General features: G+C 38.0%; 1 protein-coding gene across 1 annotated transcript; it reads left to right on the top strand.

Annotated features, from left to right (window-relative positions):
- Nucleotides 1-2,467: 2,467 nt before the first annotated feature.
- DRAM1 (DNA damage regulated autophagy modulator 1) lies at nucleotides 2,468-21,371 on the top strand. The gene is made up of 7 exons (XM_075157511.1): nucleotides 2,468-2,772; nucleotides 8,059-8,126; nucleotides 10,069-10,211; nucleotides 14,058-14,235; nucleotides 15,304-15,362; nucleotides 16,730-16,822; nucleotides 19,053-21,371. The coding sequence occupies exons 1-7, from the start codon at nucleotides 2,615-2,617 to the stop codon at nucleotides 19,095-19,097; spliced, it is 744 nt and encodes a 247-aa protein (XP_075013612.1). The 5' UTR covers nucleotides 2,468-2,614; the 3' UTR covers nucleotides 19,098-21,371.
- The last annotated feature ends 3,076 nt before the right edge of the window (nucleotides 21,372-24,447 follow it).

Genomic DNA, 24,447 nt, shown 5'->3' with positions numbered 1-24,447 from the left:
CACGCTTCTTTTGGTGCAGCCCAGGATACAACTGGCTTTCTGGGATGCGAGCGCACATTGCTGGCTCATATCTGATTTTTCATCTACAAAAATCCAGTGAAGTTACATTAAAGTCCATAGTTATTTTATACTTTTATACTGCCAGTATAATTTGTCCAAAGCACAATAAGTCAACATACATAGACCTTCTTTGAAATATGACACTGATATTCTCAAGTCCGATAAATAAAATGACTTCCCCCAAGTTTGTGAGTAATCTGTATTTGTTACTCCTTGCAGCTCCTAATGATCTTTTGAAGAACGTACTAATGCTGCTGACAAAAACAAATTAAAGATCACCACTCAAATTATATGTTGTTATTAACTACTTCCTACAATAAAAGTATAAAGAAACATCACATGAGCTGTAATAAATGTTTACTTAGCAACAAAGTGCCTTTGCTAGTGATCGCCAAACAGTAAGTTACCACCTGCTTGAGCCAAAGACGTGGCTTTTTCTTTTGCTCCAAATAATGTCCAGGCACTGCAAAAAGTCATGTGAAGAATTTAAATACTCAACTCTCACTTAAGAATGAGTTATTTACTACTTACAAAACTATAGTTAGTATAATGCAATTTTGCAGAACAGTGGATGAAACATTTTTCCAACAATGTCACTTAAATGATGCGGTAAATAAAGTGAATCCTATCCTCTTTCTACAAGGAACCAAAATGGAATACTACATTACTGACAAAAAAAAAATGTCAAATTCTACTTCTGTAAATACAGTGAACATCGATACATTCCTGCAGTCCATTTATATATCAAAGAGACTAGATATAGTGCCTGTATAGTATTTCTTTTAATTTTCTGTTTCAAGGGAAAAAACAAAAATACCTGATATTGAGGGGTAATTAAACAAAAAGTTTTAAATCAGCATATATTAAGACAGTTCAAATATTAATTTTGTTCCATTGTTTTTGCATCTCTAACTTAAAAAGAAATAAACCCTTTCTTTCAGCCAGAAATTTCTGCCACTCAGAATTACTAGAAGACAGATTACCTATGGAAAGATTAAGTATGAATTTGTGGTTTGTTTTTTTTTTTTTTTCCCAAACCCTTGCTTTCCCTGTACCTAAAATACTTCTCTTTCAGAGCAGTACAGAAGTATTAGCCAATATGAAAAGGGACGGGCTTTTTTTTTTAAAAGTGCTCGAGTGTAATCATGAAGTATCAGTGAATTATTAGACTCAAGTTATACATTAAGAATGTGAGCAACACGCTACTGCCAAAAGGCGTAGGGTGTAGAGTACCTCAGTCTTAGCGGTAGAATAATTGGCATGATTACTTTTCTGTACTTAAACCAACGTACACTATCCCAAGTCCTTTTATTAAATTTCTCTCTCGCTTCCTAATATCTTCAAAGGCATGCAAAGTACCCACCTTCTAACTTACTACACTTCCACCACAGGGAATGCGTACTGAAGGTAGCAAGACAAGACTCACAATAAATTTTCAAGGAGACGAAAGGAGAGAGGCAGTGTGCACGTATTTGTGTTTCAGAATAGTGACCATGCATTTGGATGTTAGTTTGGAAAGGAGATAAATGTGAGTCAAAGGAAATAGAACCAACCTTGACAGGTTGTCCGTGGCTTCGGGTTAAACCAAAGGGAAAATGTGGAACACAGCATGATTTTGAATTAAACCCTGGTTTCCCTCAGAGCGTGTGAAAAAGTAAATCCCCCAGAAGATTTGCAAATCAAGGCTACATTATGTGCTTGAAATGAAGGTCCAAGGTCATGAGTTTTGTACCACGTAGGACTCCACAACGAGACCTTCAAACCCCAGGGTTTCTGAACCAGCTTCTACCCCCCGTGCCGTGCCCCCGAGGAGCGGCTGCGCCCCAGCCACCGGGCCCTCCGCCCCGCCGGGATCTCTGCGGGCTTCTGGCCAGCACAGCCGGCCTCGCAGGGAGCGCAAGGCGCGAAACCCGTAGCGATAAAGGCAAACAGTGGACTGCATTTTTAGCCCTTTTTCTTTTAAAGATATCTGTGAAGGCACATGCCGCCGGCACCCCCCGCAGACCCTGCCAAGCGCTCCCCGACAGCACAGCTCGCCCCCGCGCCCGGAGAGCCGGCAGCGACCGACCCGCCCGGGGCCGGGGCCGGGGCCGGGGCCGGGGCCGGGGCCGGGGCCGGGGCCGGGGCTGTGGGGAGACTTTACGTCGTCGATCGGAAACTCTGCCCTTCGAGGTGCCGCCACAGGTGAAAGGCAAAGGGGACCACCTGCGCCGGCCCCCTCGCTCCCCACCGCCCGGGGCACCCCGCCGGGCCGGCTGGGCCTTTAGCCGTTGGTGGCCGTTAGCCGCGGCGGGCGGGGCGGGCGCGGGCGCTGCCCCCCAGGGGGAGCGCTGAGGAGAAACGAAAGCCAGGGGAAGGCTGCGGGCGGCGGGGGATCCCCGCGGCTGCTGGAGGTGGCAGCGCCGCTGCCTGGCGGGGAAAGACACGTGTGGGGCGGACGGGTGGGAACCGGCCGGCGGGTGTGTGTGTGTGCGTCCCGCAAGTCCCCGGTCACGCTTCCTGACTTCAGGGCGCCGCCACGGAGCCCGGCTGGGCGCCCCCGCCCCAGCCGGTGATGCCCAGGGCAGGGCAGCCGCCGGCGATGCTGTGCTGCATGCCCGGCGTGGCTTTCGTCCCCGCTTTGCTCGTCAGCTGGTCCTCGGCCGCCTTCATCATCTCCTATGTGATCGCCGTGCTGGCGGGCCACGTCGAGCCCCTCGTCCCCTACATCAGGTGAGGCAAGGGCGGCGGTGGGAGCGGCTGAGGTGCCGGCGGGGCGCGGGGGGTGACGCCCGGGCTGTGAGGCGGCGGCTTAGCCAGGGGGTGCTGAGGGGCTCCCTCACCACCGGCTCCGCAGCTCCTTCCCCCGCGGCTGGGGCCGGGCCCCCGGCGCGGATGTGGGGTTCCCCGGGGGAGGAGAGGCAGCGGTGGCAGGACCTCCCCGTGAGGGGAGGCAGAGCAGTGGCCCACTGTGCGCTCCTGTCACCCATCACACCTCTAGCACCCAGTCCTCTCTGAGAGCCACAGGACCTCAATGCTGACAGACGCGGTAGAAAGGGCCTGAAACAGTTTTCTGCTGGAGCCAAAGTGTGCTGCAGGCCCGATCCTAGCAAAACTTAAGGTGATTGCCCTGAAGTCAGTGGTGGAAAGGTAGTTTTGTTTGTGTAACTCTAAAACTTGGGCAAACTGCACCAGATGGTGATGAGACTCAAAGCCCTACGATAGCTTTTGTAGGATACACACCCCCACAAACACTCATTTTTAAAATTTCAGCATAGGAACTATGAGTGTAAAAGGCTCCTCGAGAGATGTCTGGCATCTCTTTTCTATAACCTTAGTCATTTAAGTACAAATCTGTATCAATAATTGTTTATACATTGCTTATGTTAACATTTAAACCTGAACTGTGAAATTACTAGTATTTAGCTCTTAATAGATTAAAGGTAAGCCAGAAATCCAAGAGTGGTCTCTGATATATAGAAGATCTAGAAAAGACTTTCAAATACATCTTTCAAGATACCTCCAGACTTAATTCCTTGAAGGACTTTATGGGCGTGCGTAATTTCAGAAGACTGCTAACCTGATTTGTACATACATGTAAATTTGATTGAAAATTAGGGTCTGTCATCATAAGCAAGTGAGATGGTGCAAATGACACCGCAACTCACAAGAAAGTAGAGCTTCATTCAAATTGAGCCAAAGAAAGTTGGGCTTTATGCTTATGTTAGCAAAACTTTTTAAGATTATCTACCCAAATCTGGACTCAGCTCTTGGAAAGCCTTGTTCTTGTACATGCACAAATACCCTACTGTCTTAACAATTGTGGTTATACTCTTGCTCTTCCTTGATTACATACACAGTTTTACTGACACAAAAGCGCTTGTAACCAGTGCAATTTATCCATTATTAACCAAGAAAAATAAACCATTTGATACAAGTGTGTCCATGCTTGGACATGCATGTGTCCAGTACATGGTTTGTGCTCAGAAGGATTTTGAGGTCCTGTGGAAAGAAATCTGACAAATGATGTTTCCTATGTTGAAGCCATGTCCTTGAATGAAATATATGAGAAAACAGGACTTTTTTTTCTCTACAATTGTGTTTGCAGTCAAGTTTTTGACAGCCCGGATACCTCAATTGTGTCATTCTTTTAAAGAGGTAGACCAAACCTACAAGTCACAGCTGTATAACTCTGATGAATGTATCACAGCTGCCATAATTGTATCAATCTAACTGAACACCTCACTGAAAAAATCATTCTTATCCTTTAAGGAATCACAATAAATGTCCACATACCCTAAAAAAACCCAAGACATATGAGGCTGTGTCAGTGATTAAAAAAAAAATGAAACCCACTCACATTTCAGGCCCTCTGCATTTGCTAGTAAAGTTTTTTAAAAGACAGATGTCTTGTTTATTTTACATTCTTTTAACACAACATTTGGACTAAGGATATACATTGACTGTTGGTGAACAATCTGTAATAATTCTAAAGGCGCATGGTCTAAGCATATGATCTTTGCAGAAGGTGCACTTGGGAGTAATATGATGATTCCTTCTAAGTACTCAGGCCAATAGTCACACCATAGTTCATATTCATATTTTGCAGGTCATTGCTTTAGCCTAAGAAGCTGAATCATGGGATTAAGAATGTGATTTAGTGAAACTTAGAGTGGTAATAAAGAAAGAGGAAGAATATTGCAACATTTCAGTTGTGCAATATCTTAAAATGAACTATAAAAAATAAATAGAACTTGTACAGTGAAATTCCAGTTACACGAAGGAAAAGAATATTGACAAATTTTAGTTCAACATTTCTGTAATTCTTATTTACATTCCTCAAGTACCCTGTGTATGCCTATGTAACTTGTTAATTTTATTTGTTTACTATGTAACAGCTGTCACAGTGACAGAAAGACCACATCTAAATTTGTCGTTGAAACTGTGCTAATGTCTCATCAAGTAAACTATATAAATACATTTCTGGGTATATAAAAATGAATATGATTTTATGTTTTCTAGCAGCTGAGGCCTAAAAGATGATTAGGTTGTGCCCAAATTAGTTCTTTTGCTCATAGTACTCAAAATCTAAACGAATTTGGGTGTGCTGCAGTGGCTGCTGGGGGTTTGAATTCTCAGTGAAAGAGTAAAGGGAATTTTACTTAAGGTATTTGCTGCCAGCTAGTACCTCTGGATCAATCAGAATCCCTGTAGGCAGCAGGGATTCTTCCTACTGTAAAAATTTGGGACTTCAGTTTGGAGAAAAGTACTTTATGATGGCTATGAAGAAAATTTGATGATGATGAGTCTTTTGGCCCTAAAATATTTATTCCCTGTCTCCTCTACTTTCTTGTCTTTCCACTCTTCAGAAGACTGTTTGAGTGTTTGTAGAATTCTACTGCATGAGACGGTGACACAAATGCTGTCATTTTCATACAAGGTTCCTCATCTTTTCCATGTTGGTTGTGCTCACCTATGCACCACTGCAAACAAGTGAGCACATGTTTTTTTCATATGTGCCATTTGCTTTTTTCTTTTTCATGAAAAGAAAGTAACTGTTACAAATACTTTTTTTTTCTTTTTTTCCAAAGCAGCAGACCAGAAGTAAAACAAAAATGTACCTAAGTCTTCATTTAGCGTCAGGGATTTTTTAGTGGAAAATATGGCATTAAAAAGGTCATGTCTTTAAAAGTCCAGTGCAGTACTTTGTAAATACATTGTAGATATGATATAGTATTCTTGGTATGAAATTTCTTGAAAGCATACATCTAGGATTAGTTGAGTTGAGTTTAAAAATCAACAATAGCAAAATTCACCTATAAAGTTTTAGCTTGAGAAAAAGCTTTCATTAAAAAATGAATGGAGTTTAGGGCAATTTCAGGTTATTTGGATTGCTCTTATGATGTGAAGTGTTCCAAGAATTTCAAATGGCTTTCTTGGCATGTGCCAATTTCATTCTCTTCTCACTTAAAGTCCCTCAAAAGCTTTGAAGTGATCACAGTCCTGTACTTAATAATAGAGCGGTTTCTGATTTGCAAAAGTCCTTCAAGATTGTCACAAGTGGACCACTTTTTAAATGGAGTCCTTTGTCGTACTAATGAAAACACTCCAGAAACATGAGGAAAAGATGTGAAGTTCAAAGTTAAAAAATGGGCTAAATGAAGCATGGATTAAGATGATTTTCAGAAGTGTCAAACAAAAAAAGGAGAGTTACTGTACTGTTTTCATCAATTCCACTATCAAAGAGAAACAAGACTAATACAGAGTACAAGCTGGAGCAAGTCTTCAGAAAGCATTACAACAAGAAAATACAGATGAATAGGGATTCTTAATGCCTGAGAAGTTCTAAAAACTTGTCTAAAAGCCTGGTCCAAGCTTTTGTTGTCTGAGAATTTGGAACCAATCTAGTCAAAAGAAATACAAGGTTTTTCTCTATTTTTTGCATCAGCTTTTCATAGAAAAGGATTCTCCCTTCACCCTTATCTTCCTCCTGTTCTTGATAAATCATCTTAGCAACTGATTACACAAATGCTTCTGTAACACAGAAAGGGTTTGAGAGCAAATATTAATTTCTACAAAATTAAATCTTTTGATATGGTCATACTCTTCTGGCTTGAACTTAACAAAGTTGTCTAAATCTTTAAGAATGAGTGCTTATGTAGAGGGTGCTTTCTCTTTTGGGTGTTAAGAGGACAGGCATTCATGCTGAGCACCTATCATTTTGGCTGCACTCTGGTAGGTTCAGAAGTTTAGCACTGAAGACTCATCATTGGAATGAAGAGTATTCATCTTCTTGAATCACATAAAAAAAATCTCTAGCTAGTACCTACTTGTCCCATCATACACCTAAGAGAAAGTTTTGTTCTCAGAATCTTTGCTCAGTTTCCACTGAACTTCGACATTAGCTAAAATCCTTACGTGTTTACGTTTCTGACAGTAGAGTTCCTTGGGTGCCTCTGTTTACACACAAACAGTACCTCTTGGTACTGCTGAGTAACTGAAAACACAGCTCACACCCAAATTATGTAAAGATTTATGAGCTACACGTTTTCCATTGGCTTGACCAACAGAGTCTGATCAAATAGATATCAACTGGTTGTACGTTAGACAAGAAAAAATAGCGTAAAGAGGTGACGCCTTCACAGTATTCTTCTTTCACCTTGTATAAAAGAGTCCTGCCTTGAACCCACATACTCTCAGGAGCATGCCCTTCCTTCAAGGAAAGGGCATTCTCTGGGGTGGGTGTTTGCACATATGTAGGGAAAAGAGGGAAAAGGATTCTATGATGGAAGGTATTCCATTTTCTACATAACATGTATTTTGTATGTATGATGTTTTTTATATATACATATGCATGTATGTATGTGTATAAATTCTGCAAATATTCTTACACTCATGCTCTGTCTGTCTGTGCCAGTGAACTTCTAATTATCCCCTATAAGGATGAATTGCTTCAGCAGAAGAGACAACACCTTGAGCCTAGAGAACTCTTAAGCTGTATCTATATTAGTAAATTAAACAACGCCTAGGAATATTCCCGGGCATTGGAACGCAATTGCTCTCCTGGGGTAAAGTCCTTTCAAACAAATCAGGAAATGAAGCCCGATTCTCTCACATCTTAGCATACTGAATGCCATTAGATATGTTTTACTCTATCACAGTGTTAATTTAGCAGATAAAAGAAATGTCATTTCTAAAATGTCATTTATGTAATCATTTATGTCATTTGTGAGCAAAGTATCGCTCTGTCACATCTCTGCATGTTGCATACAGAAAAGGAAGAAATACAGTTCAAACAGCATGCTCTAAAAATACGATTTCTTTCTAAAAAGAAAGATGCAGTACCACGAATGGAGCTTAAGTGTGCAGCAGATGACATTCCAATTTATGTGTTTAAATGTCTTACGCACATAGCAGCAGTTCACACAAAGTTACATTTCTCTTGGGGTTTCATGTGTACATCTATGTGTGTTTCACAGATCTCAATTAACTTTTAATTTCTTTCTCTTCCTGCTTTAGTGACACTGGAACTAAACCTCCAGAGAGTGGCATCTTTGGCTTTATGATTAATATTTCAGCACTTTTAGGTATGTATAAGGTACTTGGTTTGAACACAGCAAAGAAATGAAAACTAGCAAAAGCTGTCTGCTTACATTGCAGTCCATACAATATTCTGCAGAAAAAGTACTCCACGGTCAAGTGGTAGTATTGGATAGATGGAAGTAATATCTAGAGGGCCAGGTCCTTAGGGTCAGTAAGTGCAGGCTTAGAGGCACTTCTGTCTCCTAAGAGCACCTCATCAGTGCAAAGTAGTCAATGCAGCTGGAAATAAAAAGTGTAAGAAAGATGGCATAATTACTTTGCAAAAACTGTATCTTTGATGTAGGGAGACATTAGGTTCTAGGATGCTGCAGCAAAGGGAAGAAGTGTTGAAGCAACACCTGGTTTCCTCTGCAAGATGCCTACTCTTCTACTAAATGTCTACTGGCCTTGAATCAGGAAGTTTGGCATTTTCTATTCACTTCTAGGGGATGGAGGATCGAGAGCTGTGTATCTCTGTATACAAGTAGTCCATGAGGGGGGTTGGAACTAGATGATCTTTAAGATGCCTTCCAACCCAAACCATTCTGTGATTCTATGATTCTGTGAAAAATCACATATTGTACCTTTTCTAAGAGCCTCATTCAGTCACACTGTCTTGGTGTGTTTCGTGTAACCTCATAGTGCCTGGACAAAGTTACCTGATTTATTTTTCCAAATGTAGATAGACTGAAACTATGTTCTGTGTTATTGTTGTGGTTTAACCCCTGCTAGCAACTAAGCACCACACAGCCATTCGCTCACTCCCCCCACAATGGGATGGGGGAGAGAATCAGAAGGGTAAAAGTGAGAAAACTCGTGGGTTGAGATAAAGACAGTTTAATAGGTAAAGCAAAAGCCCCATGCGCAAGCAAAGCAAAACAAGGAATTCATTCACTACTTCCCATCGGCAGGCAGGTGTTCAGCCATCTCCAGGAAAGCAGGGGTCCATCATGCGTAATGGTTACTTGGGAAGACAAATGCCATCACTCCGAACGTCCCCCTTCCTTCTTCTTCCCCCAGCTTTATATACTGAGCATGACATCATATGGTATGGAATACCCCATTGGCCAGTTGGGTCAGCTGTCCTGGCTGTGCTCCCTCCCAGCTTCTTGTGCACCTGGCGGAGCATGGGAAGCTGAAAAGTCCTTGACTAGCGTAAACGCTACTCAGCAACATCTAAAACATCAGTGTGTTATCAACATTATTCTAATAGTAAATCCAAAACATAGCACTATACCAACTACTAGGAAGAAAATTAACTGTATTCTAGCTGAAACTAGGACAGTTATTGAACTGTGGAATCCAGTCTAGAGCTTATTATATCCTGATGAACCATGATCTTCCAATTCAGTAGAGGCATTTGTCAGGAGTGAACTGCCTATTGGGGTCATGTGGGCTGGAATAAAATCTGTGTGTAGTGGTACTAAAGAGCAGCCAGAAGTGACCCAAAAGCTTTGAAAATATTTTCTAGTTATGTTGTTTTCTGTTTACACTCTACAAAAATGTATTAATTCTCCAGGGCATCCATTATAAAGAGATGTAGTTCTGGTACAAGACTGCATATCAGAGCAGAATAAATTCTCCCACTTCCAGTTTATGGTTCATCTCCCTGTAACATCTATTCCTAATGTGGAATGCCTAAAACGCACAGGAGAATGGGATTTAAATTAATGTTTTTCTTGAAGTGATGTGCAGTTATTTCTAGATAGCATTAATATGCGATGTTAAGGCTAAGATAGTGTTAAGACAGTTCTGTCTGAAAGTAATAGTGAATGGTGAATCTGAAATTCACTACCTTTCTTCTTCACCCAGTAAAGTTAAAGGCAGTATTATTTATTGTATTATGCTTATAATTTTATTCTGTGTGCTAATGTGTAACAGGGCAAGGTGTTAAAATGTAAGCAATACATGATCATTGAACAAAATATGTATTTTTTTGTTTTTCAGGTGTAATTACAATGTGCATCAGATATTTATTAATAGAGAAGCAAAATGAGTCATCGCACTTCGTTACATCTTCATGCAACATCTTTTCGTTATGTATTGGATTGATGGGCTGTATTGGAATGGGCATAGTTGCAACTTTTCAGGTATGACTGTAAATTTCATATCATAAATGAAACTAAAGTTGTTTTACCAGTCAAAAAATCACATAGATAAGGGTGGTTAACATTATCCCAGTGTGGATACTTGGCAAATGGAGTAAGAATGTCTTTCTTGCTCCTGCCTTTTTTCAGTGGCTTTAAAAAGACAGATTTGCTTTCTCCCTATGTACTAGATTTTTCGCTTGTACAGTTATGTCAGTAAGGGGTTTTGTGTGTGATTGTCTTGTAACATGTCTGTACTAGAAAACAACTTAATCTAGGTGCTTTTGCTGTAAAATTTTTACTATGAAAATTTTACTGTAAAAAAGCTTTGCTATTTGCAGTTTAGTTTGCTTACAGTCAGGTAGGGCAGAATAAGTCAGATAGCAAAAGCACCTGTATTTTTACCTGAATGATGGCACACACCCTAGCAGCATTTTCTACAGAATAAACTAGACTTATCTGACAAGTTAGAACACTGAGCACAATATTAGCCCATTGTTTTGAGTCTGTAGGAGATGGCATAACAACATGTTAAGTCTTTTGATAGAGACATGTAGAATTACCACTTACTTTGCCAGAAAGGATAAGACATCTCATTATAAATCAAAGTAGTCCAGCCCTCAGTGTCTGAAAGAAAATTCAATAGAGAGGAAAAATATTGAAACAGATTGTTCTTTTCACTTTTTCTAGTGCGGAAGCGTGTAATAGGGTAGATTCTGACACAAAAAAGTACTAGGACAATTGCACTGAAAACTTCAGCTGAGAATCAAGGCAGGTTTAATTGGCAGGTAGTTTGAGATATTGCCTTTAAATCTATGGAAACAGCTGAATTATTTCTTTTAAAGGATGGTCTACATTGGGGAACATTTTGGTAAATGCTGTTGTGCTCATATAGTGACCTGACAACATACAGATAAATTGAAAATAAAGATTGTCAGGGCTTCAGCAGCCAATACCATTTTACGTGTAATTGACATGGTATTTTCAGACAAAAACCTTTGCCTTAGACTGATACCTTGCTCTTTTCAGTTTTACCTCCAGGCAGTGCATGTGGATTGCAAACACTACAGGCAGTGCAGTCTATTCTACTTTTAAATATCTGTAGTCTTATTGATTAGATTTATATGTGGCACAAAAAAAAGTTAGATGATGGGGAACAGTGTTGCTTGACTGAAATAGAAATCAAACTCAGCTTCAATAAGGAAAAGACAAATCAGGAATGCAAAATAATTTGGGAGAATCAGGGAAGCAGAAACTTTGACCCTAAAGTTTCCAAAGGGGCACCTTGACAGTTATAACATTGGTTCTTATCTAATCTCTATTGTCTCTCATTGCCTGTTCATAAACTCCTTCCTCACCTAGTTTCTCTTTCCTCTGCTTTGACCTTACTTTCCTTTCTATGTTAAGCACATTTTATAGGAAGGGTTCAGAACACAGTAAAGATCTAATCTAGCTAAGGATCTGATCTAGCAGATTTTTGAGCATGCTTCATTGCCTAGAAAGATGGAAATGGTGGCTTGCAAGTCTTCGGTCTTTTAACTGTATAGTGTACAACTAGTGAACAGTACACTCTTATCCCCATTTACCAGTAGAATAACTGAGATATGAAGAGGCTGTGAGATTTGCTCAAGGTCAGGTAATTGTTTCAGGTCAGAAGACCAAAGCAAAGCTGGAATTAGAATTTATTTCTTTAGCATTCAATGTAGTCCCTCTAATCAGTGGGTCATGCAGAAAATTCACATTCATGTGCACTACCTGTTTGTTTCTTAACACTTACTTTTCCCCAGCAGATGAGCTAACGCCATACCTAAGTACTGTAGTAGAGCTGATTGACACTATTGGGCATCAGTTCATTTTCTCTTTCCCCAAAGCAAAATACCTAGTTTGTTAAAAAGGTTTCAGTGTGAAATTATACTGGAAATATTTAAGGTTTGCTTTTATTTACTCAAATCTAGTGTCACTTGTGGTGAGTCTTTTAAGTAGCGTAATTAGTTGTAAGGAAATTTTTGTCACCCTTTTTGCTTCAAGGTAAGATACGGTAGGTAGCATGGGATTTCAATGGTATTGGCCTCTGAACACTTAACAAAAGTGAGGAACAAAGTGGAAGAAAACGCTAGAAGTGTGTCCTCTAAAAGCAAAAGAGTTCCTGAGAAAATAAGTAATGGTCATGAATAAGGTGTTTGTTCTCTGTTTTAAATAACACAATGCTTGAAATACAGAAATGAAAGACAGTGGAGACTTAGCTTTAAGAAGATAATTGCATATGGAAGGAAAAATCCCATAGCCCTTAATGAATAAGGCAAAGTGAAGACCCAGGTCTTAGAGATCTGGTTTTGCCTGTTAGACGTTACACATGATTAAAGAGAGATCTTCCTGTCCCTGACTAGAAAGCTTAGGAGGCTTACCGTAGCAGATGTAGCAACATTTCCCAGGTTCCGTAGGGGTTGAGTGTGATGGGCTTTTTAGGGAAGCTGTGGCAGTTTGATAGGAGCAATCATGAGAGCCATGTTAGAAAAGCTCTGTATATTGTGTATGGAGCTAAAAGCAAAAGCCAACAGTTATGCTTGCTTAACGCTTTCCATACCAAATCCTGTCATTCCTATATGGAAGGCAAAAAGTAGGGCAGAGGAGAAGAAAATGCAAGTACAGATGAGATGCCACTTAAATGCCTGTGTGAGGAACATGCTTTAAAATCTGACAGAACTTAATACATCACCGAGAGATAGAAGGGAATTAGTAGAAAGAAAAGCATGGGGAAAAAGAATTTAAAAGAGCATGTGAACATAATCACCATTACAAGACAAAGAAAACAGTGGCCTCCAGGCAGGAAAGATTTTACAATATGTAATGAAAGGATACAGATGTGTTTTCATGAATCACTAAGATAGAACTGTGTTACGTCAGATCATAGCACATGTTTTGCTATGCTCTGGTGACAAAAAGGACCTTTAAAGCTGACTTACCTGTCTGATATTGGATTCCAAGGTGGCGTAACTTTGTATTTGTAATTTTTTGAAACATTTAGAATACAGTAATTTCTCTGGAATCTTCATCTGTTTTGTTACTGGATATTCTACTTGTTTGTGTTTTAAAGGAGAGAATCTTCCATAGGTAGGGTATTACAAAAATATAGGCCACATACAGTCATACTGGAATTTTATATACACTTTCACCTGTTGCGGAACTTGAATAAAAGTGGTTGATGATGTGGGGAGGGGAAGAGTAAGAGGGCTGAATAATTCAAGAGGCTGACAGTGTAAGACCTTCATATCAAGAGGTTATTTTAGGTAACGCTTTTTTTTTTAAAATATGTAACTAATTTTCTGCTGACTTATTTCCTTGAGCCTTGTGGCTGGCCACTGGAGGGTGGGGGATGGAGCTATAGCAGTCACTGTTTAGAACAGCTCCCATGAAACTTTACCATTAGTGAGAGTACGGCCACACAAATGTAGATCAGACTTTCAACGCAAAAGGATGAAAATCTTTGGCAGGGTAAAGGAGAAAAGGAGGTACAGGAGCCTCTTGAGAAAAGCACAAGCCAGTTCCTGTTTGTGCAAACATTAATTGGTAATAGACCAACTGTTGAACAGCACTAAAATTGATCTATGCTTTTATGTGAACATGGGAAAGGACTTTGACCTGGTGGCTTTGGGCATGGTTAGTTTACCTCTCTGAGCTACTCTTTCTCCATTTTCTTTCATCTTCCCTGTGTAGATTGTTGGGAGAAGGGACTGTTTCCCACTGCTTGTACATGCCCAGCATAATGTGGCTACCATCTTCTCAGGGCTCATTGATTCCTACCACTGTACAAATAGTAGCAGCTAACCATTGTGCTGATTCTCTTTCCAGGAGCTGTCTGTTCCCAGTGTCCATGACATAGGAGCTTTGGTTGCATTTGGCTCGGGTGTTGTATATATTACACTTCAGTCTATAATCTCTTACAAGTCCTGTCCACAATGGAACACTTACTTTGTGTGTCACATAAGGATGGCCATATCTGTAATATCATGCATTGCTTTCATTCCCAGTATCCTTTATGGTGTATTCCATGGTTTTCCCTTTATGCATTCATGATTTTCCTTTTTAAGTTAAACCATTGCTGATAAAGGATGAAAATGAGGTTACAATCTTTGCTCAGGGCTCTCTAATATTTCTGCTATAATAATGCATATAGCATGTCGAGACACCATTAATAGCATAAAGATCAGTTTCAGGGTCTTCTAGAAAACTGTATCTCTTCTTTCAGTGGTATATTTAAATCTAATGCCCCAGTGTTCTTCATAGGATCATATGATAATAAAGCTAGACCAGCTTTCCACCTTCCTTCATTTGAAGGAGGGTACAGAGAAAGGCCTGCAAAGGTGGGGCACCGCTTCTAAAATGAACCTAACACACGGACATATAAAATACGGTTGGCATACACAAGATTTCCTTCAAGCCTAAGCAGATGCTTTTGATTATGTTGGTTGGTGCTTGGCTTCATTAGATGCCTCCCCCTCCCCCTCCCTGGAGACACACTCGATACACTTACTGGGTTTTCTCACAGCCTGCTGAAATTAGAGTCATCCCATTGAGTTTATTGGTCTTTAGGTGATCTGCCAGTGTTGAAAAGTGGTCGCAACAGATCATTGCATCAGCCAGCCAGCTACAGCCTGCTTTTGGTTTCAGCGACTGTGAAAGGGCTTTTAAAGAGGGCCCCAGCCCTGAGAGAAAGTTGTGCAAATATATCAAGGCACCTATTGTGGGACCAATGGAAGCAAACATGATTCCCCTTCCAACAATGCGAGACTCTACTCCTACAGTTCTCAATCATGAATGTGATTTAAGTTTTGGAGTGTCTCCCCTTACCCTTTGTACTTTGGAAGAATCTGCGGAAACCTTTATTTGTGCAGAAATTTGTTTTGATTGCTGCTATCAGTTACCTTTCGATAATGTGTTTCATTTACTTGTCTTCTTAATACTTTGATTTGATATTCTGGTTGTTCAGGATCTCCTGTGTTACAGAAGGGGGAAATGGGGTCTTTTTTTGTAAGCAGACATTTTCACTATTACTTACTAAACTTATATAGTTTCCTTTACACTGTGTTTTTCCCAGTGATTGTGTTTGCTTCACAAATTTCCATGACAAAAATTGATTGGACTCCAGGTGAAAAGGTAAAATCTCATTAGGTAGCCAACTTACCCTATATCATATTATTTGGGGTATGCTGTTACGTTTATCTAAAAGTGCATAGTATTACAAATACTTCAGAGACTTCAAATAATACATTATCATGAACAGATTTATAACATCTCACCGATTCGTGCATGCTGGTTTCCAGTTATTTCTTCATTAGAAAACTGTCTGCAGCTTGGGTAAGAAAACTTGTCACGGATAGGTTGATCTTCAGAGAGGTAGACTTTCATTTTAACCACGCATTTGAAACTTACCCGTAGAACAAATTGTAAAAAAAAAAAAGATACTCTGGAAATGAGTTGTTCTACTTCCTTTTATAGTCACATTTCTTGAAAATGAACTTCACACATGAAACAAAAATGGACCAATTTGATTCTGAAGTTTTTGAGGTTTTTTACAACATTGGTTTTCTCAGCTTTTTCACCATTTTTTATTAAATAGTCTTTACTATTATGATAAACGTTGAGGGTCTGACCTGAAGCATAATAAAGTCAATGTCACGTATTTGAATTTATTTCAGTGTTCTCAGAATGATAACTATGAAAGGTAAGTTTTCTTTTTGGGCAAACTTTGCCACATGGAGCTATTAAAAAAAACAGGTTAAATAATGCAGAGAGTGTATTCTGCTTGAAGAGCTTAATAAAAGAAAACTTGGCAAATGTACCTCAACCAAACAGTGGCAAGGCAGCTGTGAGATAAATCTTCGCAATAATCTTAGTAATATCTACCTCTTGAGGTTTTTTTTTTTTACTTGAGATGTAAGGATGAGAAAATTTTTTTACTGAAACAGATGGCATATTTGTTGATGGCATGTTAAGAAACACTTTACGTTCTGTTTGTGTCATATTACATAGGTTTTCTAGGATGGACTACTTAAAAACAAAGGTCTTGTCAGGAACTGTCATACAAGGGTAGCCCTCTGTTTTAAAACATCATGAGAATTTACTGTAAGGGATGGTACTACAGAACTCAGTGGCTCTGAGTAAAAGTTTTGAATATGGGCACTTTGGTATCCTTCACATAAGAACTAAATTTTTTCAGGTGCAAATTATATTCAAGCTATGTTTTGATCTTGTGCTAATTGTAGTTTTCTTATACTATTTTTTATGTTAGTGCACAAGACATGTTGCTTAATGGAACATATGCAACCTTGATAAATATACTTACCATTCTGTAAAAACTAAATCTGAATTTACTTCTACACAACAGGATATTGGGATGATGAGTCATAAGTCTTAGAATATTTGCTGAATTTACAGAAGGAAATGTCTATTTTTGTAACATTCCACAGTTATTTTGTTTAGCTGTTTTATCTGAAAATTTATTTTATGTCTCATTCCATCAGGATTATACTTATCATTTTGTGAGTGCGATCTGTGAATGGACGGTGGCCTTTGGTTTTATCTTCTTCTTTTTAACATTCATTAGAGATTTTCAGGTTGGTTACTACATATTTTAGCAGTGACTAAGAAGTGCCATGAATTGTGTAACAACAAATGCAATATAAAATTACCATTCTTTATCATCTCAGCTAGATACACCAAAGCTATACAGAAACAAATTTTATCAGTCACAGAACTGATTTCTGTCTACCTAATGAATATTTTTCCCCTGGGTTTTAAAACATAAAAATCAGTTTTATAGATCAGTGTAATAGTTTAATAGGTGTCTGGTCTTGAAAATTATTCAGTAAATTAATATCTTCTACTTATTTACCAATCTTTTTGTAGAAAGCGGCCCTCTAAAGGTGTCATAATACCAAAATAAATGATGCAACTAAAACTGCATTTCTTTCTACCTGAGGGATTTTATATAATAATCCAATGCATTTCAACCATAGATGTTTCCTTTCTTTTTACAAATTACACATTTTGATATACGTTCCCTCACAATGTGAAGAATATCAAATACTTTTTGAAAAGTATTGACATTAAAACCTTATGGTTTGGGTAGCTGGATCTGGTGATGCATCAAGCCTGACTTTAAGGAAGAGAAAATACTAGATTAGTTAAAAAGAAAACACTTTTATATGATTTGTGAAAGGCATGCCTTAAACTTATTTTCCCAAGCTTTGCCTCACCAACTCTTGTTGTTTGCATAGCACGTTCTAGCTGCAGTGTTTCATGCAGTTTTTGTTTGGCACAGGGATATAAAATGCTGAAAATACCAATGTGAGAGGCTTAACTTTGGTAAAAGAACTTGTAAAAAAAATAAAAAAAACATTGCTTATGGCAAGTGCCTTGTGGAGATTTGAGGGCAAAACCTCCTATAGGTGTTAGGAGGATCATGGCCTCCTTATCGTTCTCAGACTTCTGGATGTTTGTTTTCCCCATAAAGTAGTTGGATCTCTGCAAGAGCTTAAGGTAGAAAAGACTGAGAACTGCTGCTTTATACCATAATTACAAAGATGAACTAACTCAGTTGTAATCACTGTAGATGTCATACCCCATACGTAGGTCTTTCATATATATCATTGCCTCACACAAGTCCCAGAAAGTCGAAAACTAGATCCAAGCACTTGCATTACTGTAGAACTAATAATCGAGATCACATGTGTGAGCCAATTGGTGCTGTGATAAATTGCTGGAAACCATATCCAGAATTCGTGGAGCTGGGAAGGGAGGAAAAACAGTGAGAACCCTCTAAGTCCTCTGGCATAAAACCGAAGTTTGACATCAGATCATGTAAAACTTTGTAATTAATTTACTTGCTTCTTCACTTACATGCTTGCTCAGTGTGCAAGTGGTTAATACTTATATATAACCTGTACATAACTTTCATAAGCATATACAGAAATACATTTTCAACTAAGGATTCAGAGTTAAAATATATTTTGCTAACCGATAGCAAGCATTTCTACACCTGTTTACTTTTGACTGATAGTACTGAATAGACCATGGCTGTAGGGCTTTCCCTTGTTTTAAAAAAAAAAAAAAGCTAGGTTCTGCAGAACAAAACACTTTTTAAAAAAAAAGTAATTGTTCAGAATTACATGATGCATTATCTTAAAGGCATATAATAGCCTTCTAAAACTGACAAAAATATTGAAGTACCATTCAGAAATGCATGCATCATTAAATTTACCATTTTGGCGGGGAGGTATTTATTGACAGTCCATCACTCTCTGATGTAGACATATACATACATATATATATGATGGTATCTATTTTATCAAAAGTCAAACTCTTCCCTTGGAGATATATATTTGCAGACAATGCTGTAGTCCTCAGAGTAGCTAAATTAATTTATAAGTCTGCTTCAGATCACAGATCCTAAAGTGTTCAACATTGAAAGTTTAACTGTACATAAATATTGTGAATATAATAAATAAGAGAAAGTGATGGTATTAAACTATATAGAAATGCAGACATTTTAAATTACAGGCTATAAAATAGCATGAAATCCGATGTTAGTGTTTGACAATGACAGAAAGATCTTCAGAAAGATTCTATCCTCTTTTTGTCCTAACTAGTGCTCACAGAAAGCCAAACTATTAATTCAGAAAAAACAACCACCAGACTCTAAGAAAAATAAGCCTTCTTTTTAAAAAAAAAATTCTCACAGTATGTATTTCACTTAAATAAATTTTTTTGTTGTTTTATCTCCTCATACTTTATGTCACAGAACTTAATTTATCTTAAGCTGATCTTGTTTTATTTTTCTTTTAGAGAGTTTCTTTAAGGATATCAACAGAAATACATGAAGACTCCTGATAGTTGAAAAAATTATATTTTATATATATGAATGTTCTAGGTTTCTTTCTATTAATAGAAAATGTTGCAGGGGGACAGGGATTTATAAAGTTGTGTAAAGAACCCGTGCCATTAACTCCCCAACATCTATAACAGCATCCACTGAAACATTTTAAAAACTCGCTAATGTTCCTGCTACCTTTTTGCAATATTTTGTAATTTTTATACTGTTTGATATATTAAAAATACTGTAATAGAAGTAATCTGTAGAAGCACTTGAAAGTCATTCAGAGACTTTTGATCTCCTCAGCTCTTCCCTTTTGGACATATCCATACTTTTTAATTTCTTATAGTCTGCTTAGTAACATTAGTTCTAAACTTGAGAAAGTACATTTTGCAAATAGATAGGAAAATCTAAAGACAATGGAAAACACTAAGGCTGAATTCCTACTCTGTTAAGTTGCAAGGCCTGTGGAGGAAGGTGTGAGCAGAAGTGGGCATCTTTGTTTCAAGACTAGAAATTTGCAGTTAGTAGATGGCAACACTATGCTGCATGTTTCTGGTAATGGGCACTGTATACAAATACAAATCCTAGGAGACATTTAAACTACGTTGCTTGAAAAATGTTTTCTAATCATCACTGTTGTAAAAGTATGTTGTAAAAGTCTACCCCTTTCTCCCTCTTACGCACTGCTGGCTGTAGGAAGCTTAAAACTGAAGTGGGAATAGAGAGTAAATTTACATTTATGCACGATCTACTAAAGAGAAATCTTACTGCCATTTGGTTAATACAAAGCAGAAGTTTTCCAGCCTGTGTTTTAACCTACAATGATGGAATGAAGACAGCCTCCAAAAAGTCATTGGGAGTGAACAGAAAACAAGAAGAGGCACCAGTAGTTCTCAGGTGTTCAGTTATATATGTATATTTTTTATATATATATATATAAAACGGAAGAAAAAAAAAATCCTGGAGAGCTTCCGTAGTGAAGATACGGCATATTTGCTACTATAAACTTACTTCTGTAATGAAAGACTTGGAAAGCAACTAATTGAGAAGTCAGATGTTACAAGTATCTGGAGGCAAAAAGGTCTTTCGTGGACTGATTCACTACCTCCATTTAGTGCATTAACCATTTGGCTATCAATCAAGTTCTCTGAAAATTATATTTGCCATGGTCTATCACAGTTTATGCAGAAATATTGATGATTTTCAGTTGCTAATTTTCCATGAGATAAAACAAATGTGTGTTTTGGACAGTGATGTCTTAAGACTAGTCATCTGTTGATATTTCCTTTAATGTGTATTTTAAACTGTATTAAATTCAGCTGTTTCACAACTTAATGAGTCCACGTTTTCTTTATAAGTTCTTCCAAATAAAAATAGCAAAAATGTTTTTCACTGGCAGATTTGCTTTCCACAGTATTCAGATTATCTTGCAGAGGTTTATAGTTACAATCATGTTTAAAATCGAACCTAGTACTGACTAAATGCAAGACTTATGTCTTGCTGATTAGGTATCCTGCAAGGGGCACACATTCCTTCAACTGAAGATCAGAAATACTCTCAAGAAAATGTATACCAACCACAAAAAGTGCCATCCTGTTATTTTGAAGGCCATGTTAAGAAAAGACTGTATTTCTTAGTGCATTGTCTATTGTTCTTTTATTGCTTTTTATTCGTAGCTTTCTTAAATTAAAGTATAAGGAACCTGAAGTTGTTATTTAAAATTATATCAGATTTCAGCTCATCAATTTACTAAATCCTTTATGTGGATAAAAGAAATTACATTAACTTGAAGTTCAGCCTTAACTAATATTAATGTGTTTTTACAGTGAATCCAAATACACTTAAACAGGAAAAGAATTATTTGTATTGTTCTGATTTAGGCAGGAAATCACTACAATAAATTTCACAAGTTTCAAGGTGAGAGAACACTAAGAAAACATTAAATCATCATCCCAATACAAGGCTTCTGAAACAAGTTCACACTTATTTAATCTCTTAGTACTCTGTCTTCCTCAAAAGAAACATATCCCGCCTGCCAACCTTTACAATGCTTACAGTCTCCTAAAGAGGAAAAAAAAAAACCAAAACCAAAAAAATTTTCAGAGAAAGTGGCTGAATCAAGATAATCTTATTTGCTGAAATCGTGTTAATTCAAGTACTGAAGAACTACTGAATGAAATCCTTCCCATTTTTCTAAGCTTTATCATGATACATTTTTATATAAATTACATTCATGACCAAAAGAACGCATCACCAACAGTTTGCTTTTTATTTAATTTGTTAGACCAAAAACATTGACATGCATCAACATGCAGATGGAGACAACGGATTATTACTTCTTCATTTGTGCAGTGAACAACTAGTGAAAACACTTTGATTATTCTCTGGCTCCAGGCAGCTTTTCAGTAAAGATCCTAATTATTTTTTCAGCTGAAGTATGAGTTGACAAGTTGCAAGCAATTGAAAAAAAAATTTATTCTAGCAAGGTGTGTGATTGTAGCTGTGGATGACTTTTGTTAAATAATGCAATTTAATTTTTTACAACCAAGTGATCTCTACAGGTTGTACAGGTAATGTCACGGTACACTTGTGTTCCTTTGCAACAGGCCCTTTTTCTATATTTTCACATTTCTTAGCAACAAGAAGTAGCTATTTTTTCTTGGGAGCTATGCGAGAAATACTTTCACTGTCATCTATTCTGTTTGCGTGATGTTTTCTATTTGTCAGACCATCGTGAGTGATTGAGAAACTTCTTTTGCATAAACTACAGTAAATCACATGACAGTTACTGTTATTTTTAGTGATTATGCTAAATCATTTCTCTACCCCTTCCAAAAGTGCAAAGCTGCATTTTTCTAGGTTATGTAGCTTGATCTACTGATGAAATACTACCATTGCGGTCTCTATCACAGTTCCGAATCATGTAAGGATGAAAGTCCATCGACTCAAAATATCTAGAAGCCACTTTGTCTTAGGACACTGTTACTGTCTCTGCTCTTCTCTCCCATGTGTGCTCAGCCAATGATCGCCAGATATTGCACCTTCATTTTTTCTCATAAGGTATTCTAAATTTTTATTTTTGATCTGCTCTGTTCGCATACTGCCTTATCTCTGACAGCAGCGTATGTTTGATAGTGGTAAAATGATCTTGATAGCAAGGATTTTATTATTTGGCGGTAATAGTGTTTGCAAAAGTTTCAAGCAGACTAGAGGGATTATGGTAATATGTGTCAGTAAGTTTTGGACATTTCGGTATGAAGTTTGTAAAGACATTCAAGAGCTTGGTATTTTAAACTGAGAGTCTTAGTCTCAATATTGACGCCACATTTTCATGAGCCTGCAGGTTTTGGAGGATCTGCTTGAAGACTTTAGAGTGTTTGGGGTTGGTGAGCTGATCCTAGTGGTTTACAATGTCCACTACAAATACTCTCTCTGGAAGAAGCCGGAAGAGCTGGAAGAGCTGTTCTCCTCCAAGAAATGGTGAAAGGCAGCATGGCGCTTGGATTTTAAGAAGGGATAATATTCACTTCCTTGGAAGATGAGCTAATGTCCCTTTATTTGGGAGAAATTTGACATAATGTAAGAAAGTTGCAATAGTTTTTAATTTATAAGATTTCTGTAGCTTTGACTAAAACTATCACAGCTGGGTCTGTCTTTCACTGCATTTGTGTGTGCATGCCGATGTGGCCCATACATGCCTACATGAACAGTATTGGCATGATGAAGCCTGACAGCGGTTAGAGTCCTCATGTTGCCGTAATACACATAAATGATAATAATTGCTGTATTTTGTAAAAAACAGAAGTGATTTTATAAGCTTTGGCTATGTTTTCTAATTGATACTGTAATGCAGAAAGTATTTCTCACATTTTAAAGAGAAAACAGGCAACTGCTACATTTAGTATCTGTATTTTTCCCTGTACACAATAGATGGCACTAGTAGACCACATGATCCGGGTTTATTTTCCACGTTCAGGCTAGCAAGTACAAATCCACGCTTGTAGGTAGCTTTAGCTGTTTTTAACAGTCATCTGGAGACCCAGCTAAATGATTTTTTTATTATGCCTTTGTGGAAAACAAGTCAGATCTGAGTTTCCTTGCCATCCCTTCCTGCCTTAATCTAAGTAAATATGTTTTGCTACTGCAACATGTAGTTTCATAGCAACTTCAGTATTCAAATTAATTTGTCCAAATCAAAGGAGCCACTTGCTGTAGTTAGCACTGGCACAAGCTGTAATTCAGCTGTCATTATTAAGCCGCTTCCCTTGGGAAGTTTTTCCTACCCTATAACAAAGAAGGTATCTTTTACTCAGTAGCTTCAATAGACTTCTGTCAGTTTGCAATGGAGCATCAGAAGACAGTATAGACCTTATTTTCACGAGACAACAATATAAAAAGAACAAGATTTTAACATTTCAAAATTGTAGCCATTCTGCACCCAAAAAGAGTGACATGTCAGGTTGTAAAAAAAATTCAAAGGCAGCTGCTGTATCTATTTAAAATCCACTTTTGTTTACATATAATAAATCTGTTTTCAGTTATTTCCTTGCCTAACTAAACACTTGGATAGCATTTTTTGCATGTCTTCTGTGAAGTATAGCAGTAATCCAGGCCTCTGAACATCTATTATTTTACCTGGAATTATACAAGTTCAGCATTCTCGGTCTTAAATAAGCCACACCGAGCATAGATATTCCTCTAAAAACTCTCATCAAATGTTGCATGGATTTTTAAAAATAAATATAGAAAGTGCTTTGACAAAATGTGAATACTTCATTATTGATAGACATCTTTAACACGGTAGAAACCTCTTATTCCACAATGTGACTCCTCTCCCAAAACACACTCATAAAATTCATTTTAAGTGGAAGGTACATTTCAAAGAAGGTTCCTCTGATGAACATCTAGACTTTCATCATGAGATCTGCAGGAACGGTCTCTCTGTAGCCCTACTTTTATTAGAGATATTAGCAGCTGACGGATCTCCCTGCAAAGAGGTATCTTTCCTTCCTCTTACACTGCATCAAATAGTTGAAACATATTAGATGGTTTTCATGGACTTTTTTTGTTTTAGTTTGAATTATTCAAGAGTATTTTGCTGTGGCAATGGGAAGAAGGAGAGTTGCGGCAGCACAGATGAGCATCAACTTGGTAAGGTGGTCACAGCAGGTGTCATTCAAGTGTGCAATGTCACATACGGAGGCAGGGCAGTATGAGAACATCATCTGTCTGCAATTGGGGTTTTGTTTTGTGTTGTTTTGCTTGGCAAAGGCAGAAACCACACAAAAAGTCAATAGCTTAAAGTTAATTTTAAAGGTCTTGCGGAAAACCAGGGAAATTCTAACCAGGAAAAAGGGAAATAAC

Source organism: Calonectris borealis, chromosome 1 (genome assembly GCF_964195595.1).
Source record: "Calonectris borealis chromosome 1, bCalBor7.hap1.2, whole genome shotgun sequence".
In the NCBI taxonomy this organism is placed as follows: Eukaryota; Metazoa; Chordata; class Aves; order Procellariiformes; family Procellariidae; genus Calonectris; species Calonectris borealis.
This window is presented reverse-complemented; position numbering and strand designations above follow the sequence as displayed.

Coding starts and splice junctions, on each gene's coding strand:
- DRAM1 (XM_075157511.1), top strand. CDS start 2,615: ATGCCCAGGGCAGGGCAGCCGCCGGCGATGCTGTGCTGCATGCCCGGC. Junction 10,212..14,057: donor GCATAGTTGCAACTTTTCAG/GTATGACTGTAA, acceptor TTCTCTTTCCAG/GAGCTGTCTGTTCCCAGTGT. Junction 14,236..15,303: donor ATGCATTGCTTTCATTCCCA/GTATCCTTTATG, acceptor TGTTTTTCCCAG/TGATTGTGTTTGCTTCACAA.